Source organism: Chiloscyllium plagiosum, unplaced genomic scaffold (genome assembly GCF_037043375.1).
Source record: "Chiloscyllium plagiosum isolate Xiang-an unplaced genomic scaffold, Cpla_swu_hap1 HiC_scaffold_7, whole genome shotgun sequence".
Classification (NCBI taxonomy): domain Eukaryota; kingdom Metazoa; phylum Chordata; class Chondrichthyes; order Orectolobiformes; family Hemiscylliidae; genus Chiloscyllium; species Chiloscyllium plagiosum.
In genome coordinates this window covers 48,015,379-48,042,746 of record NW_028270145.1, presented here as the reverse complement: position 1 = coordinate 48,042,746, position 27,368 = coordinate 48,015,379, and the positions used below count along the sequence as shown (strand labels likewise).

The following is a 27,368-nucleotide window of genomic DNA, read 5'->3' as shown; positions in this document are numbered from 1 at the left end:
CCCACAACATTGACTTCACACTCCCTGAAATCTTATGGCATAAGGTCAAAAAAATGAGAGAAACATCAGCTGATTCTCACCTACTAACCTACCTCAGCCTAAGAATTAGTAATCTTACATGTTCATCACCATTTGAAAAAGTCATGGAGGACGGAAAGTGTAAAGAATACATTTTAGGAGGGGGAGTTTTATGAATATTATCAATGGTGGGATCTTCTGCTTTCATCAGGTGTCTTACTTGCCTGCTCAAAGATGATATGGTACCAACTCTGATTCTTTTGCTAGTCACACAATTTCAAGGACAGCATTAGGCCCTTCTCTGAACTCAAGCCCATAGAGGCAGAAACACCACTCAGCAAGAGGTTTCAGCCAAGGAGAGGCTGACAGCTGCCATACTCTGTGAGTCACCAATAAGGTGGAATACAGCAACACTGTGAGAACAAAGGAGTCAAGTAAATGTTGTTTGAGGTGGGGCTGGGTGTGGTGTCTTGGGTTGGGGTCCATAGGGGAGGGGAACTAAGAGCTGCCTCTAGCAACTGTTGACCTGCCCTATGTCATCTACAAATCACATAGATGAAGGGACCCTCCGACACCTCTGTTAGGCAGTTTGCAATAGTTTACCAGTCAGGCGCATTGCGTCTTAGCTGTCTCATCTGGAATTCAGATAATTGCAGTCCAGGCATGAATAGGCCTTTAACTGGTTATTAATTGACCACTTATGGGCCTCTACCAGCAGCGGTATGTGAAGGTCACATATCTGCCTTCTGCACAGAACCTGATTTGGACAGAGGAACAAAAGCAATCAGGTCCTGATGTACCATGACCTCACCTACCTAAGTTGCCTTTCCACCTGAAGGACTGGAGGTTTCCGCCCTGATTATAGTTCAGTAACATCAACACTAACCGATCTGACTGAGAACTAAAGTTGTAGTTGTTTCCAAACTGAATCTGTCAGCACGCTCGGAGACACTACACCATGCCACATACGATAGACTCTGAATTGTTCAGATTATCAATATTAACAGTATTATCATCAATCACAATCTGCAGCCTCACGGCACACACCAGACCTCATTCTATCATGACCATCAAACCAAGGGATTTATCCTGAGTCAATAAGGAATATAGGAGACCATGCCAACAACGTAACCTAAAAATGAGGGGCCAACACAGTGAAAGTATCACTCCGGGCCATATATTTACTAAGCGATGGAAGCAGCATGCTATGGACAGACTTGGCAATTTAATAATCAATGGATCTGATCAACATTCTGCAATCCTGCCACATGAAGCCACAAGTGTTGATAGCCATTGAAACAATTACCAGGCGAAGGAAGCTCAATGAATACGCTATCTACACTGATGACACTGCAAGAGAAAGAGGTGAAGCATTCACAGCCTTAAGGCAATTGAGGATAGGCAATAAATGCTGATCTAGGCAGCTATGCTCACATCTCATAAACAAATGCAAACATTTTCAGTCAGAAATCCTAAGTGGATAATCCATCTCAGCCTCCTCCTGAGGCCATAGCAGCTGGTTTAATCGATGTGATTCACTTCATGTGATGTCATGAAATTTCTGAAGCAAAGGCTATGGGTTGTAGTTTGCTGTACATACGCTGTGTTCCAGCTAATTTGCTCCAGTGCTGATATAATACTGGCATCAACATAAAAATTTCAAAAAGGCCACAAGAAGCAGGAAAACTCCATAATGACTAACTAACATCCCGAACGTCTACCCTCGACCAAACAAAAATAATATGGTGTAGATGATATTGCTACTAAATTCAGTGCTCAGCTAATCTGTCAGGACCACTCTGCTCCTAGCCTCATTGGAGGCTTAACTCGAATATGGATACAGAGCTGAATTCAAGAACTGAGGTGAACTTGACTGCTCTTGACATCAAGGTTTTAACTGCCTGAGTGTTGCATTAAGGAAACCTAGCAAAACTGGAATTAACAGAGAAAAACATCCCACTGGTTGAACTCAACCCAGCACCAAGGAGGGCAGTTGTGGTTGTTGGAATTTGTAGCAATAATACCAAACAGATACATGAAACCTGAATGAAATAGAATATTAGTGTTCAAAAAGCAACATGGTATTTAGCTAAACAAGTATTTCCAACATCCAAAGTAACAAAATGAAATATACCCTTTTCTGGAATAACTGCATCTTCCTTTGGTTTCAATGGTTCAGGAGCTGGCTTCTTAGGAACCTCTGGCACTTTAAGAAACAGTATAATGTTAAAATGTTAATAATCAATATACCTATGTCTAAGAAATAGGTTAAAAGAACACCAAATTTATTTGGCAGAAAAATTCAATGTCAGGCAATATTATCTATTTTAATTTTAACTTTTTGGGGACGAGATTGGTTAACATAAAATCAGACTCATCACCTGGCATCAACCTGAACACCGTAAAAAAGAAACAAAGGCATATCCTGCTCACGTGACCTGCATCATCATAAATATCTCGGCAGTGGTGCCATAATTCGGAGAACTGTAGGGAGTTCTGGCAGAGTTCTGCTGGATAAGTAGCATGTCAACTAGATAGAGAAATAGTCACCAAATCATACCCTCAACAGCCAATATCCCAGACTCCCGCATCACCAACCCCTGGCAATGTTCTTTCCCATCAGTTGGACCTCCTACCATTAGGAGTGGCACTGTTCTACACAGTAGGAGGGAACACTGGGGATCCTCAAGTCCAGACATCATGCACTGTCATGCTAACAAGTCAAATAAGGTCAAGGAAATTCACTGCCCATTATCAATTATCACTGTTGCTCAGATGATGAGTTAGTACTTTTCTACATTGGTTGCCATTTGAATGATGGGACTGAGGATAGCACATATTTTTCAGGGGAAAATTTAATGTTGGTTGAGCTGGCTTGTTAAGTGGGTGGATGTGTGAGAAAGAAAGAACAAATCTAGCTGCTCAGAACTGGGTATCCATGAGCCGCTGTGGGCCTTCAATGGTTCAATGAGGAGCTGTGTGGGAAAGAATGCCAAGAGCAACATGTACAAAATATTTTAGAGTTGCCACTCGTGTACTACATCCATACTAAAACGTTGTAACAGCTTGCAAGAGACAAAAGGTTAAACAGTTGCACAACTAATTGATTACATCAAAGTCTGTTGTCCTGACACATTCACTTATGAATAGTGATGAAAAATGAAACAATTAAGGGCGGGAGGTGACTCTGTGAACTTCTCCATCTTCACTGATGGGGAAGCACACAGATGGAATTGAAGAACTTGCAACCTTCAATTGCAGCAGGAAATGTCAAATGCCTGATCCATCTTGGCTTTTGCCTGAGGTTTCAGCATATCAAATACCAGTTTTCAGCGCATTCAATTCACTCTATCTATATCAATGAAGGATCAAAGGCACTGGTTACTGCAATGATTATGAATTCTAGCAAAAGTCTGACTGTAATTCTCAAGTCTTGTGCTCTGAAAGTAACTGCATTCTAACCAACCTCTTCGCAACAGCTATAACATGGCCTCTACTTGTCAATATGCAAGAATGCTCAGGTATGTCCTGTGTACAAAAAGCAGGAAAAAAATCAAAGTTGCAGCAAAAACAGTCCTCCAGTCTTCTCTTTAGCACTATTAACAACTTCTCAGATAGAAAGGCACCCTTACGCCGACATGCATCAAGACTTGGGCAACATTCCGACATAATAACTGGCAGCTAAATCTTGTGGCACACGAGTGTGAGGAAAAGACCAGTCCCAACGAGGGAAAAACTAATTATCTCTCTTTATCATTCTTCAACCTTGTGATTGTTGAACTCCCTGCCAATAACATACTAGGAGTTACTTGACCAGAAACTTAAAAGCTGTCGAAATACTGTAGCTATAACAGGCTGATTGGGAATTTTATGGTGAACCAAAGCCTGTCCAGCTTCTCCCAGTTACATTTCAGGAAGGGATGAAATATTCTCCACTTGCTTGACATTCAAGACATTTGACACCATCTAGTACAAAGCAGCTCACTTGATTAACAACACATCTATCATCGTAAACATTCATTTCATGCATCACAGATAGAAGCTGGCTACAATGTGCACTAGCAACAATCGGCAGTGCAGCAATCAGACAATACCCCTTTGGCAAAATATTTTGAACTCAATCACTACCTCTACTACCTAGAAGGACAACAGCACTGCCTGCAAATTCCTCTCCCAGTCACATACCATCCAGACTGGCCACACTACATAGACGTTCGATGAGAACTTCGATAGTCCAGGCTTTTGAATAACGCTGACTGCAAAAGCTCAGTGTGCTGTTAAATGTGCATTTAGTATCAAGCAGCAGGGAGATGTCCAGCAGAGACTGGTACTGTGTTTTTTGCACAGACTTTGGAACCACTTTTTCAAACAAGGAATATGTGCCCATCCGCTTCACTGTACTTGTGAAACCCACTGTGATGCCCTGACAACTACAATTGCAGCTGACATGAGAGATTTGAATGCTGCAATGGAAGCTCCATTTTTTTTTGACACTAGTATTCAACTGGAGGCCCTTAGAGTGACAGCAGCTTTTTTCTTTGTCCAACAGGGTAAGTAGCTGCCACTGATCAGCAGTGGTCTTCTAACAGTGTCAGTGAAACCTGTCTCAGTATGAGGCAAGCACTTGCAGAAAGTACAAGGGTGTCAGGTCATTTTATATAGCTTATCTCATGATTACATTTCTAAAATTGTATTAGAATGTGCATTTGCTAATGGTTTTTACATTTTTGGTGTCGGAAAGAAGATGAACATTGTAGTCTGATAAGGAGTTTGGACTCTTGATGACTGGGGAAGTGTGATTGAGGTGCTGCAAATAAGCACAAATGATTTCATCAGATTGGACTGGATAGAAAGGGTTCCCTTTCAAAGGATCCTGCCTTACAAAGGAAATTATGCAGCAAGCTCTGCGAAATGAAACATACCTGCAGAAACCTTAATACCTGCTAAGTTGAATGTCACATGGCTTCTCCAGACTGATTTGGGCTGTAGCATACTATATAATATTACTTCTGATGGTGTAATTTTCAATGTAGATATGCTGTGCTTTCTCTTGTGGGTCTGGTATCAGAGTTAAAAATGCAGGTCCCTCTAATGTTCAAGTAGGCTCAAATGCAAAGCATTGGATGTTTATGCTCATTGGACTTCTATTTAAGAGCTGAGTTCCGCTAGGCGTCTTTTGGCAAAATATCTTTGAACCAAAAGGCCTGGGTTCAAGTGCCACTCACTTCAGAGGTGCAGCTGAACCAGTCCAGGAAAAATGTAAAGAGCTAAGCTTGCCCCAGTGAGCTGTTGGCCTGGATAAGGAGCCTGAAGGGAAAGGTGGAAACTGAAGCTTGATCTAAACTATAGATTTATAATAAATCCCTTATACATGTTGGAAAATATTTTGCTGCTTAATTAAACATATGAATATTAATATATGAAGCAAATGTGGATAACCTAGTAGTCAGCCTATGTCTCATGGTGATGATTCAAAAAAGATGGCACAATGAACCACTGCTAAGAAGGCAGACATTCACAAAGATGATCCACAACAGACAGAGCATAAAGAGTCCCTTCCAGTTAATGAAAATTGCTCAGTTCACATGAAGTTCAAGCAAAGCACTGTGCAGCTAATCCTTGGAACCTTGAACCATAAGAAAGTCTGCATGCCACACACACCCCCATGCTGCTTGTCTCTAGCAAGAATGAATGAGAGGAATCTGTCTCTCTGTGTGCAGAGAGCCTCAGTGATTCTCCCTATGCAGCAGTGTACTCCAAACTGGAACAAGTTACTTATACCTGCATCAACAACCTGCGAGGAATCAGGTACAGAAACGTTAAGAGTTACATTGTTTTTACAGACACAGCCAGTGTTGTCTTTGTCCTACCTCGAAGTCACTGCAACAGATTTTTATTATGATCTCCTTTGTAAAGAGAAGAGATCTCAAACATTGGTCCGTGGTGAAGTTAAGAAAATTGTTCCCTAAAGGTCATCTATTGATAAAGCCTTCTGCTGACAGTACCTCTGCACCCCTTCTTCCTTTCGCAGCTAGTACTGCTCTCGATGCCTCTTTTTGTTCCCCTAGTCTTGTTCAATTCAACAGGCAAAACAAAAATCTGCCAGGAAGCCTGAATCTCGATACAATTTGTTGTACCACAAGATTTTAAATTAACATCGTACCTTAGCAACCATCAGGCCATTCTGTGAATTGTATTTAAAGCTTAGGCATTTATCTCAAAGTTCTAAAACCAACAATCACGAGAAATAATCAGCCGCTAACTTGTGAGTAGTTCATGATTATTTTGATGCTGGTGAGGTTAAGACAGGAAGAAAGTGAGGACTGCAGATGCTGGAGATCAGAGTCGAGAGTGTGGCGCTAGAAAAGCACAGCAAGTCAGGCAACATCTGAGGAGCAGGACAATTGATGTTTCGGGAATAAGCCCTTCATCAGGAATCCCAATGAAGGGCTTACGTCTGAAACATCGATTCTCCTACTCCTCAGATGCTGCCTGATCTGCTGTGCTTTACCAGCACCACACTCGCGAGGTTAAGACAGGGTCAAAATTGGTGGATGGAATTTGGAAATGTCAATATTAACATCAAAGTAATGTTGCATCAATAAGGTGTCTAGCACACTCGACACTGGAATTGAACAAGCGCATCTCAAACTATATTTTTGTATTTTTAAAATGGTCAACTCAGAAATCAGTTAAGAGGAATATTTATATCTTTCTGAAGACATTACTTTGTGGAATTTATCAATTGGCAAAGTAAGTTTTTTTCATATATATAGCAGACTTGTGTTCAAATATGAACATCTGCAAAATTCTCATTTTCAAGTTTTGACTGTACTCTCCAAAGAGAAAAATATGGAATTTACCATTAATATAGACAACATGAATATGAGAAGGAGACATAGTACATTAATTCACACTTCACAACATAAATAGAAGAAAACAGCAATGACAAAAACAACAATTCAACTTGCTTAATTGTGTCCTAAGTGAAGTTTTAGTTAAATTAATGAAATATATTTATGTAAAAGACAATGTTATAATACAATGGCCTGAATCCTATACTCCATGAATATGAGGTTTGCTTGAAACCCTTTCCAGTCTTTTATACCTTTTTTTGGAAGAACCTCCGCTGTTCCTGGAATAGCAGTCGGTTTCTCCACTTCAATAACAAGCTCTCTTGGAAGCTCGGGCACTTTAAACAACATTATTATAATTTTAGGTTGATTTTATGTTACAGTGCAATTATTTCAAGAAAATATATAAAGACATTAAGATGCTTAAAGTCAAAATGACATAACAGACAAAACCTAACACAATAGGACATAACAATTTGTAATAAAACAAGTATTAAACGAATGCGGAAACTATTGCAATGGGTATTGCAATTGTTGCATACAGTAGTATAAATATCTGACACAAATTTAAAACAAAAACTTCATTAACTATCACACTGCAAAAGAACAGCATAGCAGACAGAGTGATTAAACACTGGAAAATGGAAGCTATGCTGGAACAAAAACACCATACTTAACATCTGGTCATGATTTATGGACACAAAAAGAAATGTGCATTTTTGCAACAATGTAAAGAATAGAGTGGCAAAGTGCATAAGAATAAGATTTGGATGGAAATTCTTCTGTGTTCTTTTGTACCTTTAGTTGGTGCAACATCTTCCCTTGAAATAATAACACGTTCTTCATCCAATGTTTTCTTTGGGACATCTCGCACTTTAAAAAACATCATTCATTTAAGAGGAGGTTCATTTAAGATTGATTCAGACAACACTAAAGTTGACTCACCAAATCCAGACACACAAGAAAACATATAATGCTCAAAATTAATACATAATGTAATGCTCTTTTACAAACACAGGACAACTGTTAAAATCAAAATAATGAAATCCTCTACACTACAGGACAGAGTAGTAAAATACTAGTATTTACATATCTCTGCATTGGTGAATTATATTTGAGAAATAACATATTCTAAGAAACACTATCTTCACTATCTTTAGTTAAAAAAAACTTTACTTTAGATTTTCACTATAGTGAAGTACTAAAAGTTTGAACATGATTGTGACTGCGAAATTGTTCACTTGATAGTGACAAAAGATATAGAAATAATATTTACATGATTTTTTTAAAATGTACCTTTTATAGGAGTAACTTTTTGTCTTGAAATTTCAATTGGTTGGACTTGTTCAGCAGTTGGTTTCTTTGGCACTGCCAACACTTTAAAGAATATTTTTGTTTAATGTAACTTTATTGGGCACATATACACTATGCCAAGGTTATGTATATCAATTATTATAACATGTACCACACAGAACAGACAAAGTTAACACAGAATAACAACTTTCTTTTAAAACAACATAGTTATTAAATCTTTTGAATATTTTAAGGATACTTGATTAGGAAATAGTTACTAACTTACTTTTGAGTAACTTACTATCCTAACTTACAGGATAGCACCTTTCCCACAATAATTAAAAGACACAGGATCTTTATCCATTATATTTAGTTACATAGTTAAAGAAGAGGAAGTGGTGGAGGCAGGTAACATCTGGATGTGTACATGAAGAGGAGGGATATGGGACAAAAGCAGGCAAATGGGACCGGTCAGATTGGTGCGGACTATGACTCTATATGTACATTGTTTTGTGATTTTTAATTTATTTTTATTTCACAAATGATCAAAATCAGCCAGTAATTTATTTTATTTTTCAACAGCTATATATTCCTTGGGCTTTTGTAACTGATATAGTTATATTAATTTTAGCATTTACATTTACTTGACAGCACTGAATACAAATATTTCTTTCTTTTTCTAAGGTTAGAGGTACATTCATGACAATATTTTCAACTTCAAAGTTTGTGAGAAGATTTGTAGCTCGGGTGCTCGTTGCTGTGGTTCTGTTCGCCGAGCTGGAAGTTTTTGTTGCAAACGTTTCGTCCCCTGTCTAGGTGACATCCTCAGTGCTTGGGGGCCTCCTGTGAAGCACTTCTGTGGTGTTTCCTCCGGCATTTATAGTGGCCTGTCCCTGCCGCTTCTGGTTGTCAGTTTCAGCTGTCCGCTGTAGTGGCCGGTATATTGGGTCCAGGTCGGTGTGTTTGTTGATGGAGTTTGTGGATGAGTGCATGCTTCTAGGAATTCCCTGGCTGTTCTTTGTTTGGCTTGCCCTATAATGGTAGTGTTGTCCCAGTCGAATTCATGTTGCTTGTCGTCTGCGTGTGTGGCTACTAGGGATAGCTGGTCATGTCGTTTCGTGGCTAGTTGGTGTTCATGGATGCGGATCGTTAGCTGTCTTCCTGTTTGTCCTATATAGTGTTTTGTGCAGTCCTTGCATGGGATTTTGTACACTACATTAGTTTTGCTCATGCTGGGTATCGGGTCCTTCGTTCTGGTGAGTTGTTGTCTGAGTGTGGCTGTTGGTTTGTGTGCTGTTATAAGTCCTAGGGGTCGCAGTAGTCTGGCTGTCAGTTCAGAGATGTTCTTGATGTATGGTAGTGTGGCTAGTCCTTTGGGTTGCGGCATGTCCTCATTCCGTTGTCTTTCCCTTAGGCATCTGTTGATGAAATTGCGAGGATATCCGTTTTTGGCGAATACCTTGTATAGGTGTTCTCTTCCTCTTTTTGCAGTTCTGGTGTGCTGCAGTGTGTTGTGGCCCTTTTGAATAGTGTCTTGATGCAACTTCGTTTGTGTGTATTGGGGTGGTTGCTTTCATAGTTCAGGACTTGGTCTGTGTGTGTGGCTTTCCTGTGTACCTTTGTGGTGAATTCTCCGTTTGGTGTTCTCTGTACCATCACGTCTAGGAATGGGAGTTGGTTGTCCTTTTCTTCCTCTCTCGTGAATCGGATTCCTTTGAGTGTGGAGTTGATGATCCGGTGTGTTTTCTCTATTTCCATGTTTTTAATGATTACAAAGATGTCATCAACGTATCTGACCCAGAGTTTGGGTTGAATTTGTGGTAAGACTGTTTGTTCTAACCTTTGCAGTACTGCTTCTGCTATGAGTCCCGAGATTGGTGAGCGCATGGGTGTTCCGTTGATTTGTTCGTATATCTGGTTGTTGAATGTGAAGTGTGTTGTGAGGCACAAGTCCAGTAGTTGAAGTATGCTGTCTTTGTTGATGGGTTCAACGTCCTGTTGTCTGTTATGTCTGTTCAGCAGGTTGGCTATTGTTTCTCTGGCTAGGGCTTTGTTAATAAAGGTGAACAGTGCCGTTACGTCGAATGAGACCATGGTTTCTTCCTTGTCTATGTGTATATTTCTGATGATGTCCAAGAATTCCTGTGTTGATTGTATAGAGTGTCTGGATCCGCTGATCAGGTGTTTCAGTTTCTGCTGTAGTTCTTTAGCCAGTTTGTGTGTTGGTGTCCCTGGTAGTGATACTATGGGTCTGAGTGGAATGTCTGGTTTGTGCACTTTAGGTAGTCCATAGAATCTGGGGGTGTTGCTGCTTTCAGGTTTCATTCTTTGTAGGTCAGACCTGGTTATCTGACCGTTTTTTTGTAGGTTCCTCAATGTGTTGTTTATCCTATTGGTGAGCTGTGGGGTGGGGTCAAACCGGAAAGCAACAACACCCCCAGATTCTATGGACTACCTAAAGTGCACAAACCAGACATCCCATTCAGACCCATAGTATCACTACCAGGGACACCATCACACAAACTGGCTAAAGAACTACAGCAGAAACTGAAACACCTGATCAGCGGATCCAGACACTCTATACAATCAACACAGGAATTCTTGGACATCATCAGAAATATACACATAGACAAGGAAGAAACCATGGTCTCATTCGACGTAACGGCACTGTTCACCTCTATTAACAAAGCCCTAGCCAGAGAAACAATAGCCAACCTGCTGAACAGACATAACAGACAACAGGACGTTGAACCCATCAACAAAGACAGCATACTTCAACTACTGGACTTGTGCCTCACAACACACTTCACATTCAACAACCAGATATACGAACAAATCAACGGAACACCCATGGGCTCACCGATCTCGGGACTCATAGCAGAAGCAGTAATGCAAAGGTTAGAACAAACAGTCTTACCACAAATTCAACCCAAACTCTGGGTCAGATACGTTGATGACACCTTTGTAATCATTAAAAACACGGAAATAGAGAAAACACACCGGATCATCAACTCCACACTCACAGGAATCCGATTCACGAGAGAGGAAGAAAAGGACAACCAACTCCCATTCCTAGATGTGATGGTACAGAGAACACCAAACGGAGAATTCACCACAAAGGTACACAGGAAAGCCACACACACAGACCAAGTCCTGAACTATGAAAGCAACCACCCCAATACACACAAACGAAGTTGCATCAAAACACTATTTAAAAGGGCCGCAACACACTGCAGCACACCAGAACTGCAAAAAGAGGAAGAGGAACACCTATACAAGGTATTCGCCAAAAACGGATATCCTCGCAATTTCATCAACAGATGCCTAAGGGAAAGACAATGGAACGAGGACATGCCGCAACCCAAAGGACTAGCCACACTATCATACATCAAGAACATCTCTGAACTGACAGCCAGACTACTGCGACAACTAGGACTTATAACAGCACACAAACCAACAGCCACACTCAGACAACAACTCACCAGAACGAAGGACCCGATACCCAGCATGAGCAAAACTAATGTAGTGTACAAAATCCCATGCAAGGACTGCACAAAACACTATATAGGACAAACAGGAAGACAGCTAACGATCCGCATCCATGAACACCAACTAGCCACGAAACGACATGACCAGCTATCCCTAGTAGCCACACACGCAGACGACAAGCAACATGAATTCGACTGGGACAACACTACTATTATAGGGCAAGCCAAACAAAGAACAGCCAGGGAATTCCTAGAAGCATGGCACTCATCCACAAACTCCATCAACAAACACATCGACCTGGACCCAATATACCGGCCACTACAGCGGACAGCTGAAACTGACAACCAGAAGCGGCAGGGACAGGCCACTATAAATGCCGGAGGAAACACCACAGAAGTGCTTCACAGGAGGCTCCCAAGCACTGAGGATGTCACCTAGATAGGGGACGAAACGTTTGCAACAAAAACTTCCAGCTCGGTGAACAGAACCACAGCAATATTTTCAACACTAACAGGCGTAACACACATTCATTGACATAACAGATGAACAGAAATACACACACATTGATGATAAATATGTTGAAAGCTAATTACTTTTGAAGATAAAACGTAAAACTATGAATAAGATTTACACGATAATCTAGAAAAACATAAATTACTTCTGTAATATCATATGGTTTGTCTGAAATCCTGAATGTATTGTACCTTTTACTGGAGCAACAAACTCTCTTCTTTCAACATCATCTTGATAGAACTCTTCAGTAATGGTCTTCTTGTAAACTTCACTCACTTTGAAGAACATGATTGTTTTAAGATGTATTTTTTAAGAAAGTCAAAACTTTTTGAAATTACTTAAAACATGCAAAGCCAATTCCAATGAAACACATAACAATGCAAACTAACATAAAGATGACACCTGAAATCCATAGGCCAGAAATTCAATTTCCTATGCAGGCACAGCATTGGTAGGCAATGACCTGGTAGAGTTATTACTCGGCTATTAACCTAGAGACCCATGCAATGTTCTAGGGAATCAGGTTTGAATTTCGCTATGGGAGATGGTGGAATTTGAATTCAATAAAAATCTAGAATTGAGAGTCTAATGATGATCACAAACCATTGTCAATTGTTGGGAAAAACCCATCTGGTTCACTAATGTCTTCAGGAAAGGAAGCTGCCATCCTTAACTAATCTGCCCTACACATGATTCCAGACCCACAGCAATCTGGCTGACACTTATCCAATCACAAATAAAAACTCAACAAGATCATCTCCCTTTGACTAAATTAAAAGTGATCAAATTGGCAAATTTATCCATGCTTTTGAATGATGGTCTCATCTCTACAATATGTTATAATACAGAAACAGTTAAGATGCTCGCCTTGCATAAAAGTATTGTGCCTTCAGTCAGGAAATAAATGTGAGCTTTTCCCCTCTACTAGACCTTTTACAAAGGTGCCCACAAAAATTCCAAAACAAATTTTGCTAGTTTTTATGGGGTACAGGTTGCAGTCTTATAGCCATCTTTAGATTAATCAATATATTGATCTCTAGGTCCTACTGGTCCCAACTGACATTCTTATTTTGAGGATTCAAAACCTCTTGACATAGAGGTGGGGTTCTAACTATACTCTGGCTTTCTGATGACTAAGACTTGGGAAGAAATTCTATATTCATAAGACCATTTTAAAAAAGTTTATTTCCAGGTCAGGATCTAGATTACTTTCTGTCTGTTCTAATTACAGTATAAGCGCACTACTGTTTCAAAATAATATTATTTTAATTTAAATGGTATTTCTTTGTGACTTATAGTACTGTTCTCAGTATAATGATTGAAAAGTCAGTTTCTTTGTGTTCAAGGAAATATATCCATTATTAAATCTTCAGCTCTGCCATTTCAATTGATTTGTGTGACCGCGCCCCCCACCTCCCCCCCTCCCAACAGTACAAACAATGGAAACAGATACAAAACAGAAACACCACCGTGCAACAGAACAAAGTGCACTAATGGATGCACACGGAGAAGACAAATGTTACTAAAAGATCAGGAAGCAGGGTCTGGTTATCATGTAAAGTAGAAATTGTTGACACAATGCACTATGTTGAATGAAGCTTAAGGAACCCTTCCTTCCATTTTTATACCTTCTACTGTAATGATCTCTTCTTGTCTTGGAACAGCAGCTGGTTTAAATTCTTCAACAACTGACTTCTTAGGAACCTCTGGCACTTCAAAAGACATCATTGTTTCAGGATAAGATTGTATTTTTTTAAAAAACTAAAATAACTAACAACTTAGAACAACATGAAGCACAAATGACAAATCAAGCTAACATACGACTATGTCACAGTATGTAAACTTACCAAGACAATAAAAAGACTTTGTCCAGTTAAGTTAACAAAAAAGATGCTTTTCAAAAAAACAGGTGGATTCTTTCCCCCCCCCCACTAGCCAATATTTTTCCCTCAACCATAACAAAAAAGAAAGACTTGTGATTATTTATTTCATTGCTGTTGGTGGGTCTTGGCTAAGTGAAAATTGACTAGCTTTGTGACAAGCAACCACGCAGCAGAACATTTCCTTGACTGGGGAGCCTATAAAGTTCTAACAGGATTAGGAGAGGTTAGATGCATGAAGGATGTTTCTGATGGTACAGGAGCTCAGAACCAGGGGTCACAGCGTAAGGATAAGGGATAAATGTTTTAGGACTAAGATAAGGAGAAATTTCTTCTCCCAGAGTATGGTGAGCATGTGGAATTCATTACCACAGAAAGTGGTTGAGATCAAATTATTAATAATTTTCAAGGAGGTAAATACGTTGTGGCTAAAGTGATCAGGGACATGGGGGAGGGTAGGATGAAGGTGTTGAACTCAATGTACGACATCATATTGGATAACGGAGCAGGCTTGAGGGGTTGAATGTCCTACCCCTGCTCCTGTCTTCTATGTTTCTATCTAGGTCCTTAGGGATTTCCCAAACTAATGCAAAGTCTTTCTTTCCTTTCTTGGTATTGACTCAACTTCATTGTACGTACTGAATGCTGCTAAGATTTAATTCAACTTTAATTTGCAATATATAAGGAGCTTTTATTCAGTCGTTCCTTTCTCCTACAATTTACAGGAGTTAAGTACAAACTTGGATTAGAAATGTACAAGGTAGCTATCTACTTCTAACACTCTAAGGGCACTCGGTGGCTAGCCGGCAGATTTGGGAGAGGCCTGGCCCAAAGATATACTGCAGATAGGCAAAACCTCCAGAGTGGGACTTCCCACTGCCGGCTGGTCCCTAACTCTGATTAGCCAGTACCTCCAGCCTTTAACAAGCTCAGTTGACTCTTAATTATTTATAGCAGATAGGCTGATGATTTCGGTGTTTAAACTCCCCCCATTTCCCCACTCTTGAACCCCTAACCATTCTAGTGTTGTGGGGATCTGCTCAGGGTGGGTAGGAAGTTAATTGTCTGGGTTCCCATCCTATTCTATGTGCCATTCTATTGAAAACAAACCCTTCAAGAGCCCGTAAAATCCAGCCCTGGAATCAGTTTCTCATTATTTTGTGATTACTGCATCACATTTCCTATTCTCCTCCCTTCAACAATCGTGGTGCCCTGTACTACATAATTTGCCACATGTGTACATATGACAGTTTAAAAAAAAGAAAGAATAATGTTCTTCTAAAAGTAAAACTCCATCCTATGACATTACAATACATACAGCACAGACTAACAACAGAGCTTACACAGAATAGAAATTAATATTTGAGAAACCAAATAGTACGCAAACAAATAACACTGGCATGATTAAGGCAAGAAATGGTAAAAACAAAATTCAATGATATTTCAGAATACTTTTTCATGTATTTTTCTACCTGTCACTGTGATGATCTCTTCTTTTCTTAGTGTAGTAACTGGTTGAGCTTCAATGTCAACTGGCTTCTTGGATATCTCCGAAACTTTAAAGAATGTTATTGTTTAAGAATGAGATTTACTGAAGATAGCATGTAAAATCTTGAAGAGATTTTTACAAGAAAATATAACATAAAACACACAGAGAGAGATAAATCTAACACAAAAATATCATGATGATTATATCCAAAAACATCAGTGATACTTTAAGTCATTTAGAACCAATCTACTTATTTAGAAATAAGGATCTTTCTTATTTTAGCATGGTCTGAATATCAAAATGCTAACCATTATGTTAGCACTCTTTTCAATATTAAAGAAAACTTTGTACGTACATTTTTAACAAATGGTTATTTCTAGGAGTCAAAATCAGAAGTCATGCAACACCAGGTTATACACCAATAAGGGTGGGTGGGTGGGGTGGTATTTAAAATCACAAGCTTTTGGAGGGCTGATCCTTTGTCAGGTAAAGACCTCACCTGACAAAGAAGCATCATTGCAAAAGCTTGTGATTTTAAATAAATCTATTGGTCTATAATCTGGCACTGTTTGACTTCTGACTGTCCACCCCAGACTAACACAGGCAACTCCACATCATGTTTCTAGAGGAACAGTCCAGTTTATTTAAATATTACGGATAAAACCTCAAATCAAATTTTCAAGGCAAGATATTAGTAATTAATTAATACTATGCTATTTAATTATTTATTTTCATAATGTTAATAAAAAAAATACATTTACCAATTATCTCCTATTCTCTTCGGCTAATGATGGTATCCTAACCACTTAATAAGTGTTCATTTTACTGCAAATCAAACCTCCTCTTATTATAATACAAACACAAACAAAATTTGAGATGTTAAGTAACACATAAAAATGAGCAACACATACATAGTGTCAGCACAATTTACATAAAAATCATGGAAACAAATTCACAAATAAAAGAAATACAAATTTGAACAATATAAAAGATGTGCCAAAGTGCAGTTTGGCTTTACTAACCAAGAATAAACATGACAAAGAGACAATAACTTATTTAATAACACAGCAAGAAAGCTACGAAGTGCAAAAATAAGATTATGTGCAATGTCTAAGTGTACATTTGTACCTTTTGTTGAGATGACACCCCTTTCTCTTGAAACGGCAACTGACTTAATTTCTTCTGATATTTCTGGCTTCTTGGGAATTTCTGACACTTTAAGGAACATTGCGTTTTAAGATGTGGTCCATTAAAATAAATGTGACGTTAATAAAGATTATCAAATTTATTAACTTTAAATGGTAATACTACATAAAACATGCATTATGACAAACTCAAAATGATGCCTTTCTTATGAGAATACAAATTTTAATTGCAAGATAAATTATGTATGAGTGTATTCTTACTATACATCTGCTCAGTGACTAATAAGTAATAAGCATATTAATAAACAAGGAGAGTGCAAATTTGTTAATATAACTTCTGAAATGTGTTAAAATTGTGGATTTTTTATTTATGATAATAAATAGGCTTTTTTGAATACAATAATTCACATAATTGATTAAAATGTCTTGACTGTTGCTGTTCATTAACAGATTACATTTCTGTATTAAAATAATCCTATAAACTGCTCTGATTTAATTGGTTGTATTACAGACTTGGTAGTAAAAATGAACAGATTGGAGTTTTTTCTTAGAGAAGAGAAAATGGAGAGGTGGCTTTATCAATGTCTTTACATTATGAAAAGCTTTGATTACTTGTTATTAAAGATTATCAAATTTTACTCAGAGAGTAAAGGGTATGGAATGCTTTGCCTGCAACGGTAGTAGATTCGCCAACTTTAAGTACATTTAAGTCAACATTGGATAAGCATATGGACGTACATGGAATAGTGTAGGTTAGATAGGCTTCAGATTGGTATGACAGGTCGGTGCAACATCGAGGACCGAAGGGCCTGAACTGTGCTGTAATGTTCTATGTTTCCAATTGTGAGGAACTCAAAATTGGGACCATAAATATAAAACCACAAAGATAATGTTGAAAGCTTGCTAATTTATGAAACTATTGAGTTGATTAGAATAAATCCTAATAAGCAAATGCTATATAAAGGAGAAAGGAAATGAAGAATATTGATAAGACAGATGAAATGAGGTGGGAGAGGCTCAAATAGAGCTCAAGCAAGAAAATGCAGCTGTAGGCTGTTTCTGCACTGCAAAATTATATGCACTTCTGCATACATTACAGCTACTACAGATAAAACACAAACAATAGCATCACAACATTACAATGAATCCCAGTGAAACAATAAGAAGGACCAGAAACAAAGTTCTGAATAAGAATGTTGCGTGCCACGAAAAGTTATAACTGTTTCCATTCTAATTGTGTAAGCATGTCACTGTATTATAAGAGTATTATTGCATTTTTGTACCTTTAGCTGGTGCTACTTTATCTCTTGGAACAATGGTTGGTTTTTCTTCTGGTTTTATTGGCTTCTTAGGAACCTCTGGCACTTTAAATAACATAATGTTTTTCAGATAAGATTCACTCCACAAACTTACATAAAAATTGAAGAAATATAAATAAGAAAAGAAAACATGGCAAATATGACAGACAAACTAGCTCAAATCAGACTTTACTTATGACTCAACATAACATCTCGAGAAAATGATCTTTGTGCAATGATTGAATATGTATTTTTTTAAAATCACATTTTATTGCTTTTACTAAATATCAGCATTTTGTCCAAATATTTCTAAATAAAATGATTTAATTTGCATGAAAACATACACTTGGCAATGCCTTTGAGCTAACAAATATTGCTGGAAGATTTTTACATTAATTGAAAATCTACTGTCAATAGGCTGACTTCAGAAATCTTCGTCCACATTGTGAAAAATTTAAATGTCTCAGATCATTTTCCAACTTGACAGCAAATTTACACAAAAATCACACTAGAGTCATTACTACATGAACAAAACATACAGAACACCATGTCAAAACAAAACAAACAGATTGACAAATAAGTATGGCAATGATCAACTCCATTTTCTGGATAAGGTTTGAAAGGGTTTCAGAGAAACTACAGAAATTAGAATCAATCAAATAATGTGAAGACATTTCCACACTATTTAGAAACAAAATAATTGCAAATAATTCAATTGCAATTATACCTTTAGTTCGAGGGGCTTCCTCTTTTCTTGGAGGAGTAATTAGTTTAATTTCTTCGACAGGAGCCTTCTTAGGAACATCTGGCACTTCAAAGAACATTATTGTTTTATTAGCTCATGTAAATAAGCATCCCTCTCATATTACATTAACTGAAAACAGACATAACAACTTAACAGACTGAAACACCAGAATGAATATATTTCCTGGAATGGGAACAATCAAACTCCTAAATGAGACAGCTCGAGTGTCCATATGCATAGCTTTTGGAGCATTTGCACAGTAGAGTGAAACTAGTGAAATCTGATAATCCGAAACAACAGTAGTGGTTAAGCTGTCAGCCATCACATGGCAGAATAGGAAATCCAATATCAAGATGCCTATGATAAGTCCAAATTCCAGATGCCAACTCCAGATTAGCCAAATTTGTGCACATTTGTGATAATATCCTGCCAATCAATCAGAGTGGAGTCAGGCCACACTAAAACATTTCACATTTCCTGACCAATGATGGACAAGCTTGGAGGTTTGGCCGCAAAATAATCTCATCCATGTCCTGAATGAGAATGCACCAAGAGATATTTATAATGCAGATCAAACTGGACCATTTTATTGAGTTTTACCAGATCGCTCTTCAATATTTAAAGATGAACTGTGCAATAGTGCAAAGTGAAGCAAGGAGTGCATCATGGATATTACCACTGTCAACATAGATGCCACTAAAACGTTACTGTTTAATGTGGTAGGAAAGTCCAAGAAGTCATGTTACTTTGCAAATGTCAAGACATTACCAATACAGTATAAGATTAACAAAACCACTTGGATGACCTCCAGAATTTTTGAGGCGTGGGTCAGGAAAATGTATCAACAAATGAAAAGGTAGGTTATCGTCCTGATGACTCTGAGTGTCTGATGAATGTCTGCCTGCTTACTTACTCGTTTGTTTCCCTAGCTTAACCTGTAGTGACCTTAGAGATACTCTGAGATTTAACACTGTACCATAAAAGCATGGAAAACACATTTGACTGCATTGACAACATGGCAGCCTTGTCCAAAGACAAGGATTTCTTTTTGCTTAGTACGCTACTTTTTTCTGAGCCAACACAAAATGTTTCACAATTTCCTTTATTGTCCAATGGCAGGACATTGTAAGTTGTGGAGAAATTAAAGAAAAGGCTTTTTTCACAGACTTCCTGTGTTACTTTGTTTCCATTTGGTTTTATTTTGATATACATCACAATTATAGTCAAATTTGGTTACTTAGCAGCTTCCTTGGCTATCTTAAAACTCAGATGAACAATTTTGAGAATGGTGCCCTGTGTTAGTTGCCTTTTTTGTGATTTTAATATAACTGGTTGTAACAGGAATATATTTGTGTTGCTAGACTGGCTACTTTGCTAACATTCTCAATAAAATAAAATTTTACTTTACAAATTAGCTAATTTCAATTTTCAAATTAGTTCACATTCTCAATTAAATTTATCAAAGTCAATGTTAAATCACTGGTCAAATAAAAGTTTCAGGTTACACAAAGTTAAATAGTACTAATATCTGTAAAAGCACAAGTGTTTGGGGTGAAACTATTTAGATATCATTGCACTTTAAATTAGTTTAAATACTTGTTTTGCTTTAATCTCAAAAACTACTTTACGATAACCAACAAATACAAAAAGATAATGACAAAACACACAAACATAACACACAATGTTTAGAAATGTTGTTGTATTAATTTTATACCTTTGACTGGTGTTACTGGTTCTTTTCCTGGAAGAGGAGCTAGCTTCATTTCTTCAGCCAGAGGCTTCTTAGGAACCTTTGGCACTTTAAAGAATAATGACGGATGAAGAGCAAATTAGCATGATAAGCAATGAACATAACTCTGAAGATGTTCAACAACAGATAACATAAAATACAAATTATAACAGATACTAAGATAGAACTTAATTCACATTTGCAGCTGCATAACTTTTAAATTATTAGGAATCTATTCTTGTCTGAAGGGGTATTATTTTGAGGTAACTGAACATCATCGTGATTAAAAAAATGCTTTGAAATAATAGGACATACTTTCATTTTTATAAGGTTAAAAATGATCTGTACTGTTTTGGCATCAGTTTATAGCTAGAGATTGCAGCTGGAATTTGCTCCCTGGGAGGGTAGTTGAAGTGGAAAATCTCATGGTGTTTAAATAGTACTTGGATAAGTATGTCCTAATATTCAAGGCTATGGGCCAAATGCTGGAAAATGGGACTTGTGCATATTGGTAGTCTTTGTCGGTGCAGACAGACCAAAGGGTCTCTTCTGTACTGAATGTTTCTGTGATTAATAGACTTGTGGGTGGAACTATATTACTCTCCCCACACCACTTATCTACTGTTCCATTAGCAAAGGCTGCCACCACTTCCTCCCCAGCAATATTACACTGCAGGAGGTCTTAACAAGTAGAGAATGGGCTTCCTGCCACTCACTGGAAAGAAGACTATGCTCAACAGCTAGAACTGCAATATTCTCCATGAAGAAGATTAATGGTGACTGGGCCCAGGTAAGTCCTGGGCCTTTTGGTCAGAGAGAGAATGGGAATCCTAAGGAGATGGATAGACTTTTGAGGCCTGGCAGTGAGGTGAAAAGCATGAGGCCAACTTTACTTGGATTGCCCTGTGAGCATTAGGGACATCCCCAAAGAAGATACCGTCTATCTTTCCTACCATTTCACCAACTTTAATGAAACATGGCCCTCCCAGTTTCAGCTTTTCTTGTATTAGAGGTGGACTGAAAGGCCTAAATAGGCTAAAGGACTGGAGTGGCTCGTGGGTGCATTAACTATTGCCACAACATGAGAACTTGCAGGGGTGGGCGAGGAGGTGATGTGCTATCTACCTGTCACACTAGGTGATGCCCAGACCCATGCTGAAAACATGCCAGGCAGAGGAATGCCAAATCCTGTCGTATATATTTGCCTTTAACTCAACAGACGAAGAAGAATATTATTTTTGCCGAAAGGGTAGAATTAAAGGAAGTGTCGCAGGCACTGGTTAGTGGAGAACTGTATTTAAACTTTACAAAAGGAATGCTGTATTTTGCAATGTAACACTTATTAATCAAAGTAGAACTTTTTCTACAACTTAAAATTTATTGGAGGCAGTAGTTTCTGCATAAATATTTAATTTTAATTTTCTTTTTAATTCATTCAAAAACTTTTTCTTATATGGTTGTTATGCAGCACAAAGTATGAATATACAGCACTTGAGAGAACGTTATACTCTCACAAAAACAGGAAGACAGTCTATACCTACATACCAAAGCAAGATGGCAATTCAAGGGATGACTCCAAAAAGCGGAAATTGTAATCATCATGATTGCAAGAACACATTGCTATATTATATAAGAAATAACATGGACAAAATGTCCTGTTCATAGTTCTACCTTTAGCTGGAGTAATTTCTTCTTTTTCTGGAATAATGACTGGTTTTACTTCTTCCACAACTGGTTTCTCACGAATCTCTGGTACTTTAAAGGACAATTGTTTAAGATCAGATTCATTCAAGAAGATATAATAGATAACAATGAAGATGCATAAAAAAGAATAGAAAACACAAAACATATGACGGATTAAACTAACACAAGACATCTATTTTACTCAAAAGGCAGTGATTTTATCAAAATTGTTGTCATGTATGTATTATCTGCCAAATAATTAAACAGTATCCAGTAGCAATGGACTGGATGACAAAACATATTTGACACCATAATAATGCTGTTACTGATATAAAGTCAAGTTTTCACCACTTTATGTCAAAACAAATAATAAAATTATGATATATAAGATATTAAACTTCATATTTATTTCTATGTTTGAATTCACTAAAATCACAATATTCACGTTCACAGACCAAAGTTCACATTGCACAAATATTTTTTATCGGTTAAAATCACTGTTTTAGACAAATGCACACAGATTATGAACATGAACAATAGTGCCACAGAGTATACCATAGCAGATTAGCACACATTCATAAATATGAAGAAAATAGTTTCCCTTCGTATACCAAGTAGCATGATAACTTTGTAACTATTAGAAGACAGTGAAAGATAACATTGAACATGGCTGAAGATAGTACATAATATTGCACAAGTTGATGAAAAAAAAGCTTTTTATACCTTTACGTGGTATAATATCTTTTTTTGGAACAGTAACTGGTTTAACTTCTTCAGGAATGGTCTTCTGAATGAATTCTGGCATTTTAAAGAACATCATTAATTTAAGATGAAATACATTCAAAAATATACACTAAACAACATTTAAAAAGATCAACATAACATAGAATTTGCAAGAGACAACTTATGACAACATGAAATGTACAAGATACAAAAATAAAACACCTTTCTTTTCATAATAATTTAATTAAATAAAGGGTATCACTGTGAATGTGAAATAAACATAAATATGTTGAGATCACAAGCAAATGGTGAAATAGGTTAGGTACAATCTTTTAGGAGAAAGTGAGGACTGCAGATGCTGGAGATCAGAGCTGAAAATGTGTTGCTGGAAAAGCGCAGCAGGTCAGGCAGCATCCAAGGAACAGGAGAATCGACGTTTCGGGCATAAGCCCTTCTTCAGGAATCATTCCTGAAGAAGGGCTTATGCCCGAAACGTCGATTCTCCTGTTCCTTGGATGCTGCCTGACCTGCTGCGCTTTTCCAGCAACACATTTTCAGCTAGGTACAATCTTTTGCCCTGGATGTGGGTTAAAATTCAGAGCAGGCTAATGGGATGTTGCCGACTGTAAAGATTGTATGTGATATCAATTCAGATGGTCTTAATGTGTTTCATATTGTACAGGGCCAAAAGCAAAAAGTGTCTCCAAATTGGCAGTGAACTGTAATTCTCAATTAAGGACTGGATTGCTGGTGTAAAAGACAGAAGATGCTCAATGAAGGTAATAGCGATGAAGGTTTACTGAGTGGAGTAGAAGGATTTGACTGTTTTATCACTTGCTATATCAGAGAATTGAGGGCTGTGAGGAGCTGGCAGAAAGAAAGGTATTGAGGCCTGGGATGAATAAGCCATGATTTTACCAGAGGGAGGGCTAGGGTTGAGGAGCTGCATGGGCTATTCCTGCTCTTATTTCTGACGTTCTTATAAGTCTGAATTTGAAGTCAGTAACTTCGATCTATTTATTTTTGAATGAGTGTTTTAAATCGGGCAATTAGCCAGGTGTCATTTTAAGTCCAACATATTTGGATCTGGATCCATATACTTTATGATTTTCCTTTTGCGAAACTAATAAATATCCTTTGTTCCAATTTACTCCCCCACTAAATTTTTACCATCTCAGCCAGAAAGGGATTAAATATATTCACAGCCTCCAAGTTAGTGAGGTACAATGATGAAATATTTTACAAAATGTATCTCTTTTGCAAAAAAATTAAAAATTTACCAAGTACATTAAAAATGATCCTATCTATTCATCTCCAATTGTGTTGGCAGGAGTGTATTATCACTGATAATTCATACATAATTTTTGTAGATTGAATTAAATAGCATGAACCTCAGTGTATTTTAAGTGTGAATACTCAAAATTAATATTTGTCATGTTATCACATAAAAGTTACTTTTTTTTGTATTTTACAACATTTGTTAGAACATAATGACAGTATGACAGAACATCACAATTTTGTTTAAAGCAAGAACGCAAATCATATTTTAATAAGCAGCAATAAAAGCCAGATTTTGGAAAGCCTTTATATGATGACTATAAAAAGTCAGAATAATTTCTAATGAAAAGAATAGATTTCTTCTCGTACAAGAATTAACTCAATGGACATCTTCTTGATTTTATACCTGGAGGTGGAACAATCTCTTCTCTCCTTGTGGTCGTAATCACTTCCATTTCTTCAACAAATATCTTCTCCGAGATCTCCAGAACTTGAAAGACCATTATAACTTTTTATAATCATGATTCAACCAAGAATATTTAAACACCATTGACAATGGTTAAAACAACAGATAACATGAAACAAACACAACAAAAGTAACTAACATACATGAGATGGTAAACAGTTTGTTTTAACAATCATTCTATTAATACTGAGCTCTGTATTCAAATAAATAGCATTTAGATTAAATAGTTTTATGATAGTGAAGATTCATGATCAAATGCACATTTACTTAATACACTGCCATAAAAGTATACTTTCGGCATATTTAGCCACTGCTATGAGCAATGAAGAAACATGTAAGGCAAAAATGTTGCTGGAACAAGTGGTAAATTTCCAGGTATTTTGTAAATTGAGATAAAAAAGACATAAATTACAAATTGCCACAACTTGCTGTGTTTTTTTTAAAAAATATGCTCTTCCAACATTTGCCTCACACAAACTAAAATTTGCCCTTGATATTTTAAAAACTTACCAGAATTTGCACATTGACCTTGAAATAAGCTTGGCACAGAATGTTAAGCGTTGGTAATTAACAGGGTAAGTACTCTCTTAATGTTGATTGTAAATGTAATATCTATTTTCAAGGAAATAGAATCACTAAAGTCTCAGATGTTCCAATATATTAATCATTATGTTATCAGTTTGTATTTTCAGCAACTTATCGGCCGAAAATTTCAAGCTCTAGACTTTAGGACAAATTCTATTGTTGCACAACACAAAATGTCCTATTTCAGCAAGATTTTGGGCCAATTCATGTGGTTACAACTGACTAACTGGACAGCACAAAGACACAATCATGGAGAATACATGTAACATTTAAATAAGAAACAGGATTTGAAAATGGCCACAATGGTGAGAACAAGAGGTGATATGACAGATGAAGAATATTGATATAAATTCTTCTGTGCATTCATTTTACCTTCAGTTGGAATAACCTCTTCTCTTTGCATTGTAATGATTTCCTCGTGAATTGATTTCTTAGGGACTTCTGGCACTTGAAAAAATTTAAGCACTGAATTATGACATGAAACATATAGTGGACATACTGAATTAAAGTGACATTTTTCATTGCAATGACAAACACAAAATCACAAAGAAAACTTCTGCAAGTTTACTACATCAAGTTCTGTGTAAGAAAACACTTACTGAGACAAGGATCAATATGAAGAGTCACATTACGTATTAACAACACAGATGAAACAACATCTAAGCTAGCAATATTCTAACATGTTTTTTAGTAAACTTGCCTAAAAACACTACTACCTTACAAGCCTAACATTAAATTTAGCTCTTCTTCCAAAATGCCTTTTATGAAAAAACAGCCAAAATTCCTGACCTAAGAGTAGTTTAAAAAATAATTTCTGCAAATAATGGTGATTAAAGTATTATTTCCTTACTATTTTCAGAAACTGAACAATTCTTTCAGATCAAATTGTCCATGTTCTAAGATAATTGATTTTTAAAATTACTTTAAATATGGGACTTGCTTTCAAATAGTTAATATTGACTTTTGCATTAATCTCATTCAATCTAACATTTTAATCCAAGTATTGCAATAAAAATAGTCATTTGTTTAAGTCAAAAGGCATGAGTAACTTAAACAATAAAATACAGGTGCTATGCTTCACTATACTGCAACATAACAATATAGATCTATGAATACAGAAAAAGAATTGCACTGGTCTAAACCTGAAAAAGGCTGTTTTGATTCTGCCTGAAAAAATAGCTGTCATTTTCATTGTAAGGGAAACAGCAAAATGCTGCTTAATGTAAAGATAATGCTGGAACTGGGATCCTGAGTAATCTTATACCTTTTGCTGGAGCAACCTTTTCTTTTCTTGGCACAAAAGTTGGTTTTACTTCTTCAACAGCTGGCTTCTTAGTAATCTCTGTCACTTTTTAAAAACAAAACACGATTTTAAAAACAAAGACATTACTTTCTGATTTATCATAAAGCCATCAATCAGTGAAGTAATGAAACTGAATTTTGATACACTGTTTAACTGTACTCAACTACTGGAGACAAGACAGTCAAACATGGTCTCATCGTAAGATGTGTACATGATGAAAACCACAGGTGTTTCAAAGTCCTGATCGTCTTTAAATTGCACAAGTGAGTCGTGCTAACATTAAATGCGGTCACTATGTTGTTTAGAAAGTGAGATCTCAAATGTTACATCAGGTTCTTAAAGGCTTCCACCAAAGACTCCTTTCTTGTTTGGCCAAAGCAGGGAAGCAATACTGTGGAGCTGCAAGAAGGGCTCAAATACAATCAAGATTTTCAGTAACAATTATAAATGCTGGAGGATATTCAAAATTCTGTTTCTCTTTGATGGCAGGCACATGTTGAGGCATGTCAGTGAATAATCATGGTAAAAGTGGTACAATATGTGAATGTTTTAAGCATTATTATCAGGACCGAGTTGCTATGCATTAGTAAATTTAATGATTGCATTTGGGTTTCCTAGGTAAGAATCCATTTCACATTGAATGTTTTGGTACAATTCAGCTAAACCTTATTTACCTCAGTATAAAACAATCCTTCTCTACTTGCTACAAGAATCCATAAGTCCGTAGGAAAAACATAACTTCTCACCTTGACTTTTTTTTGTATCACTCACCCTCAATTTCTATTCTTGCCCTTACAACTATTTGTCCTTCTTGGCCAAATTTGCTATTTCTTCCGTAATCAGGCACATGATGGTCAGTTTGTTCAGAGTACATATT

General features: G+C 37.1%; 1 protein-coding gene across 4 annotated transcripts in view; it reads right to left on the bottom strand.

The window, feature by feature from the left end:
• Nucleotides 1-27,368, bottom strand: part of LOC122551920 (titin) — a 348,465-nt gene that overhangs the window by 151,143 nt on the left and 169,954 nt on the right. For all 4 annotated transcript variants that reach the window (XM_087988975.1, XM_087988977.1, XM_087988978.1 and 1 more), the window contains 16 exons: nt 26,453-26,536; nt 25,561-25,635; nt 24,544-24,627; nt 22,860-22,934; nt 22,125-22,208; nt 20,439-20,522; nt 18,707-18,790; nt 17,965-18,045; nt 16,665-16,751; nt 15,520-15,603; nt 13,796-13,879; nt 12,359-12,442; nt 8,169-8,249; nt 7,671-7,745; nt 7,127-7,210; nt 2,153-2,224 (listed from right to left, as the gene is read on the bottom strand). In XM_087988975.1, coding sequence (XP_087845101.1) covers nt 2,153-2,224; nt 7,127-7,210; nt 7,671-7,745; nt 8,169-8,249; nt 12,359-12,442; nt 13,796-13,879; nt 15,520-15,603; nt 16,665-16,751; nt 17,965-18,045; nt 18,707-18,790; nt 20,439-20,522; nt 22,125-22,208; nt 22,860-22,934; nt 24,544-24,627; nt 25,561-25,635; nt 26,453-26,536 — 1,302 coding nt within the window. The remainder of the gene's footprint in view (nt 1-2,152; nt 2,225-7,126; nt 7,211-7,670; nt 7,746-8,168; nt 8,250-12,358; nt 12,443-13,795; nt 13,880-15,519; nt 15,604-16,664; nt 16,752-17,964; nt 18,046-18,706; nt 18,791-20,438; nt 20,523-22,124; nt 22,209-22,859; nt 22,935-24,543; nt 24,628-25,560; nt 25,636-26,452; nt 26,537-27,368) is intronic.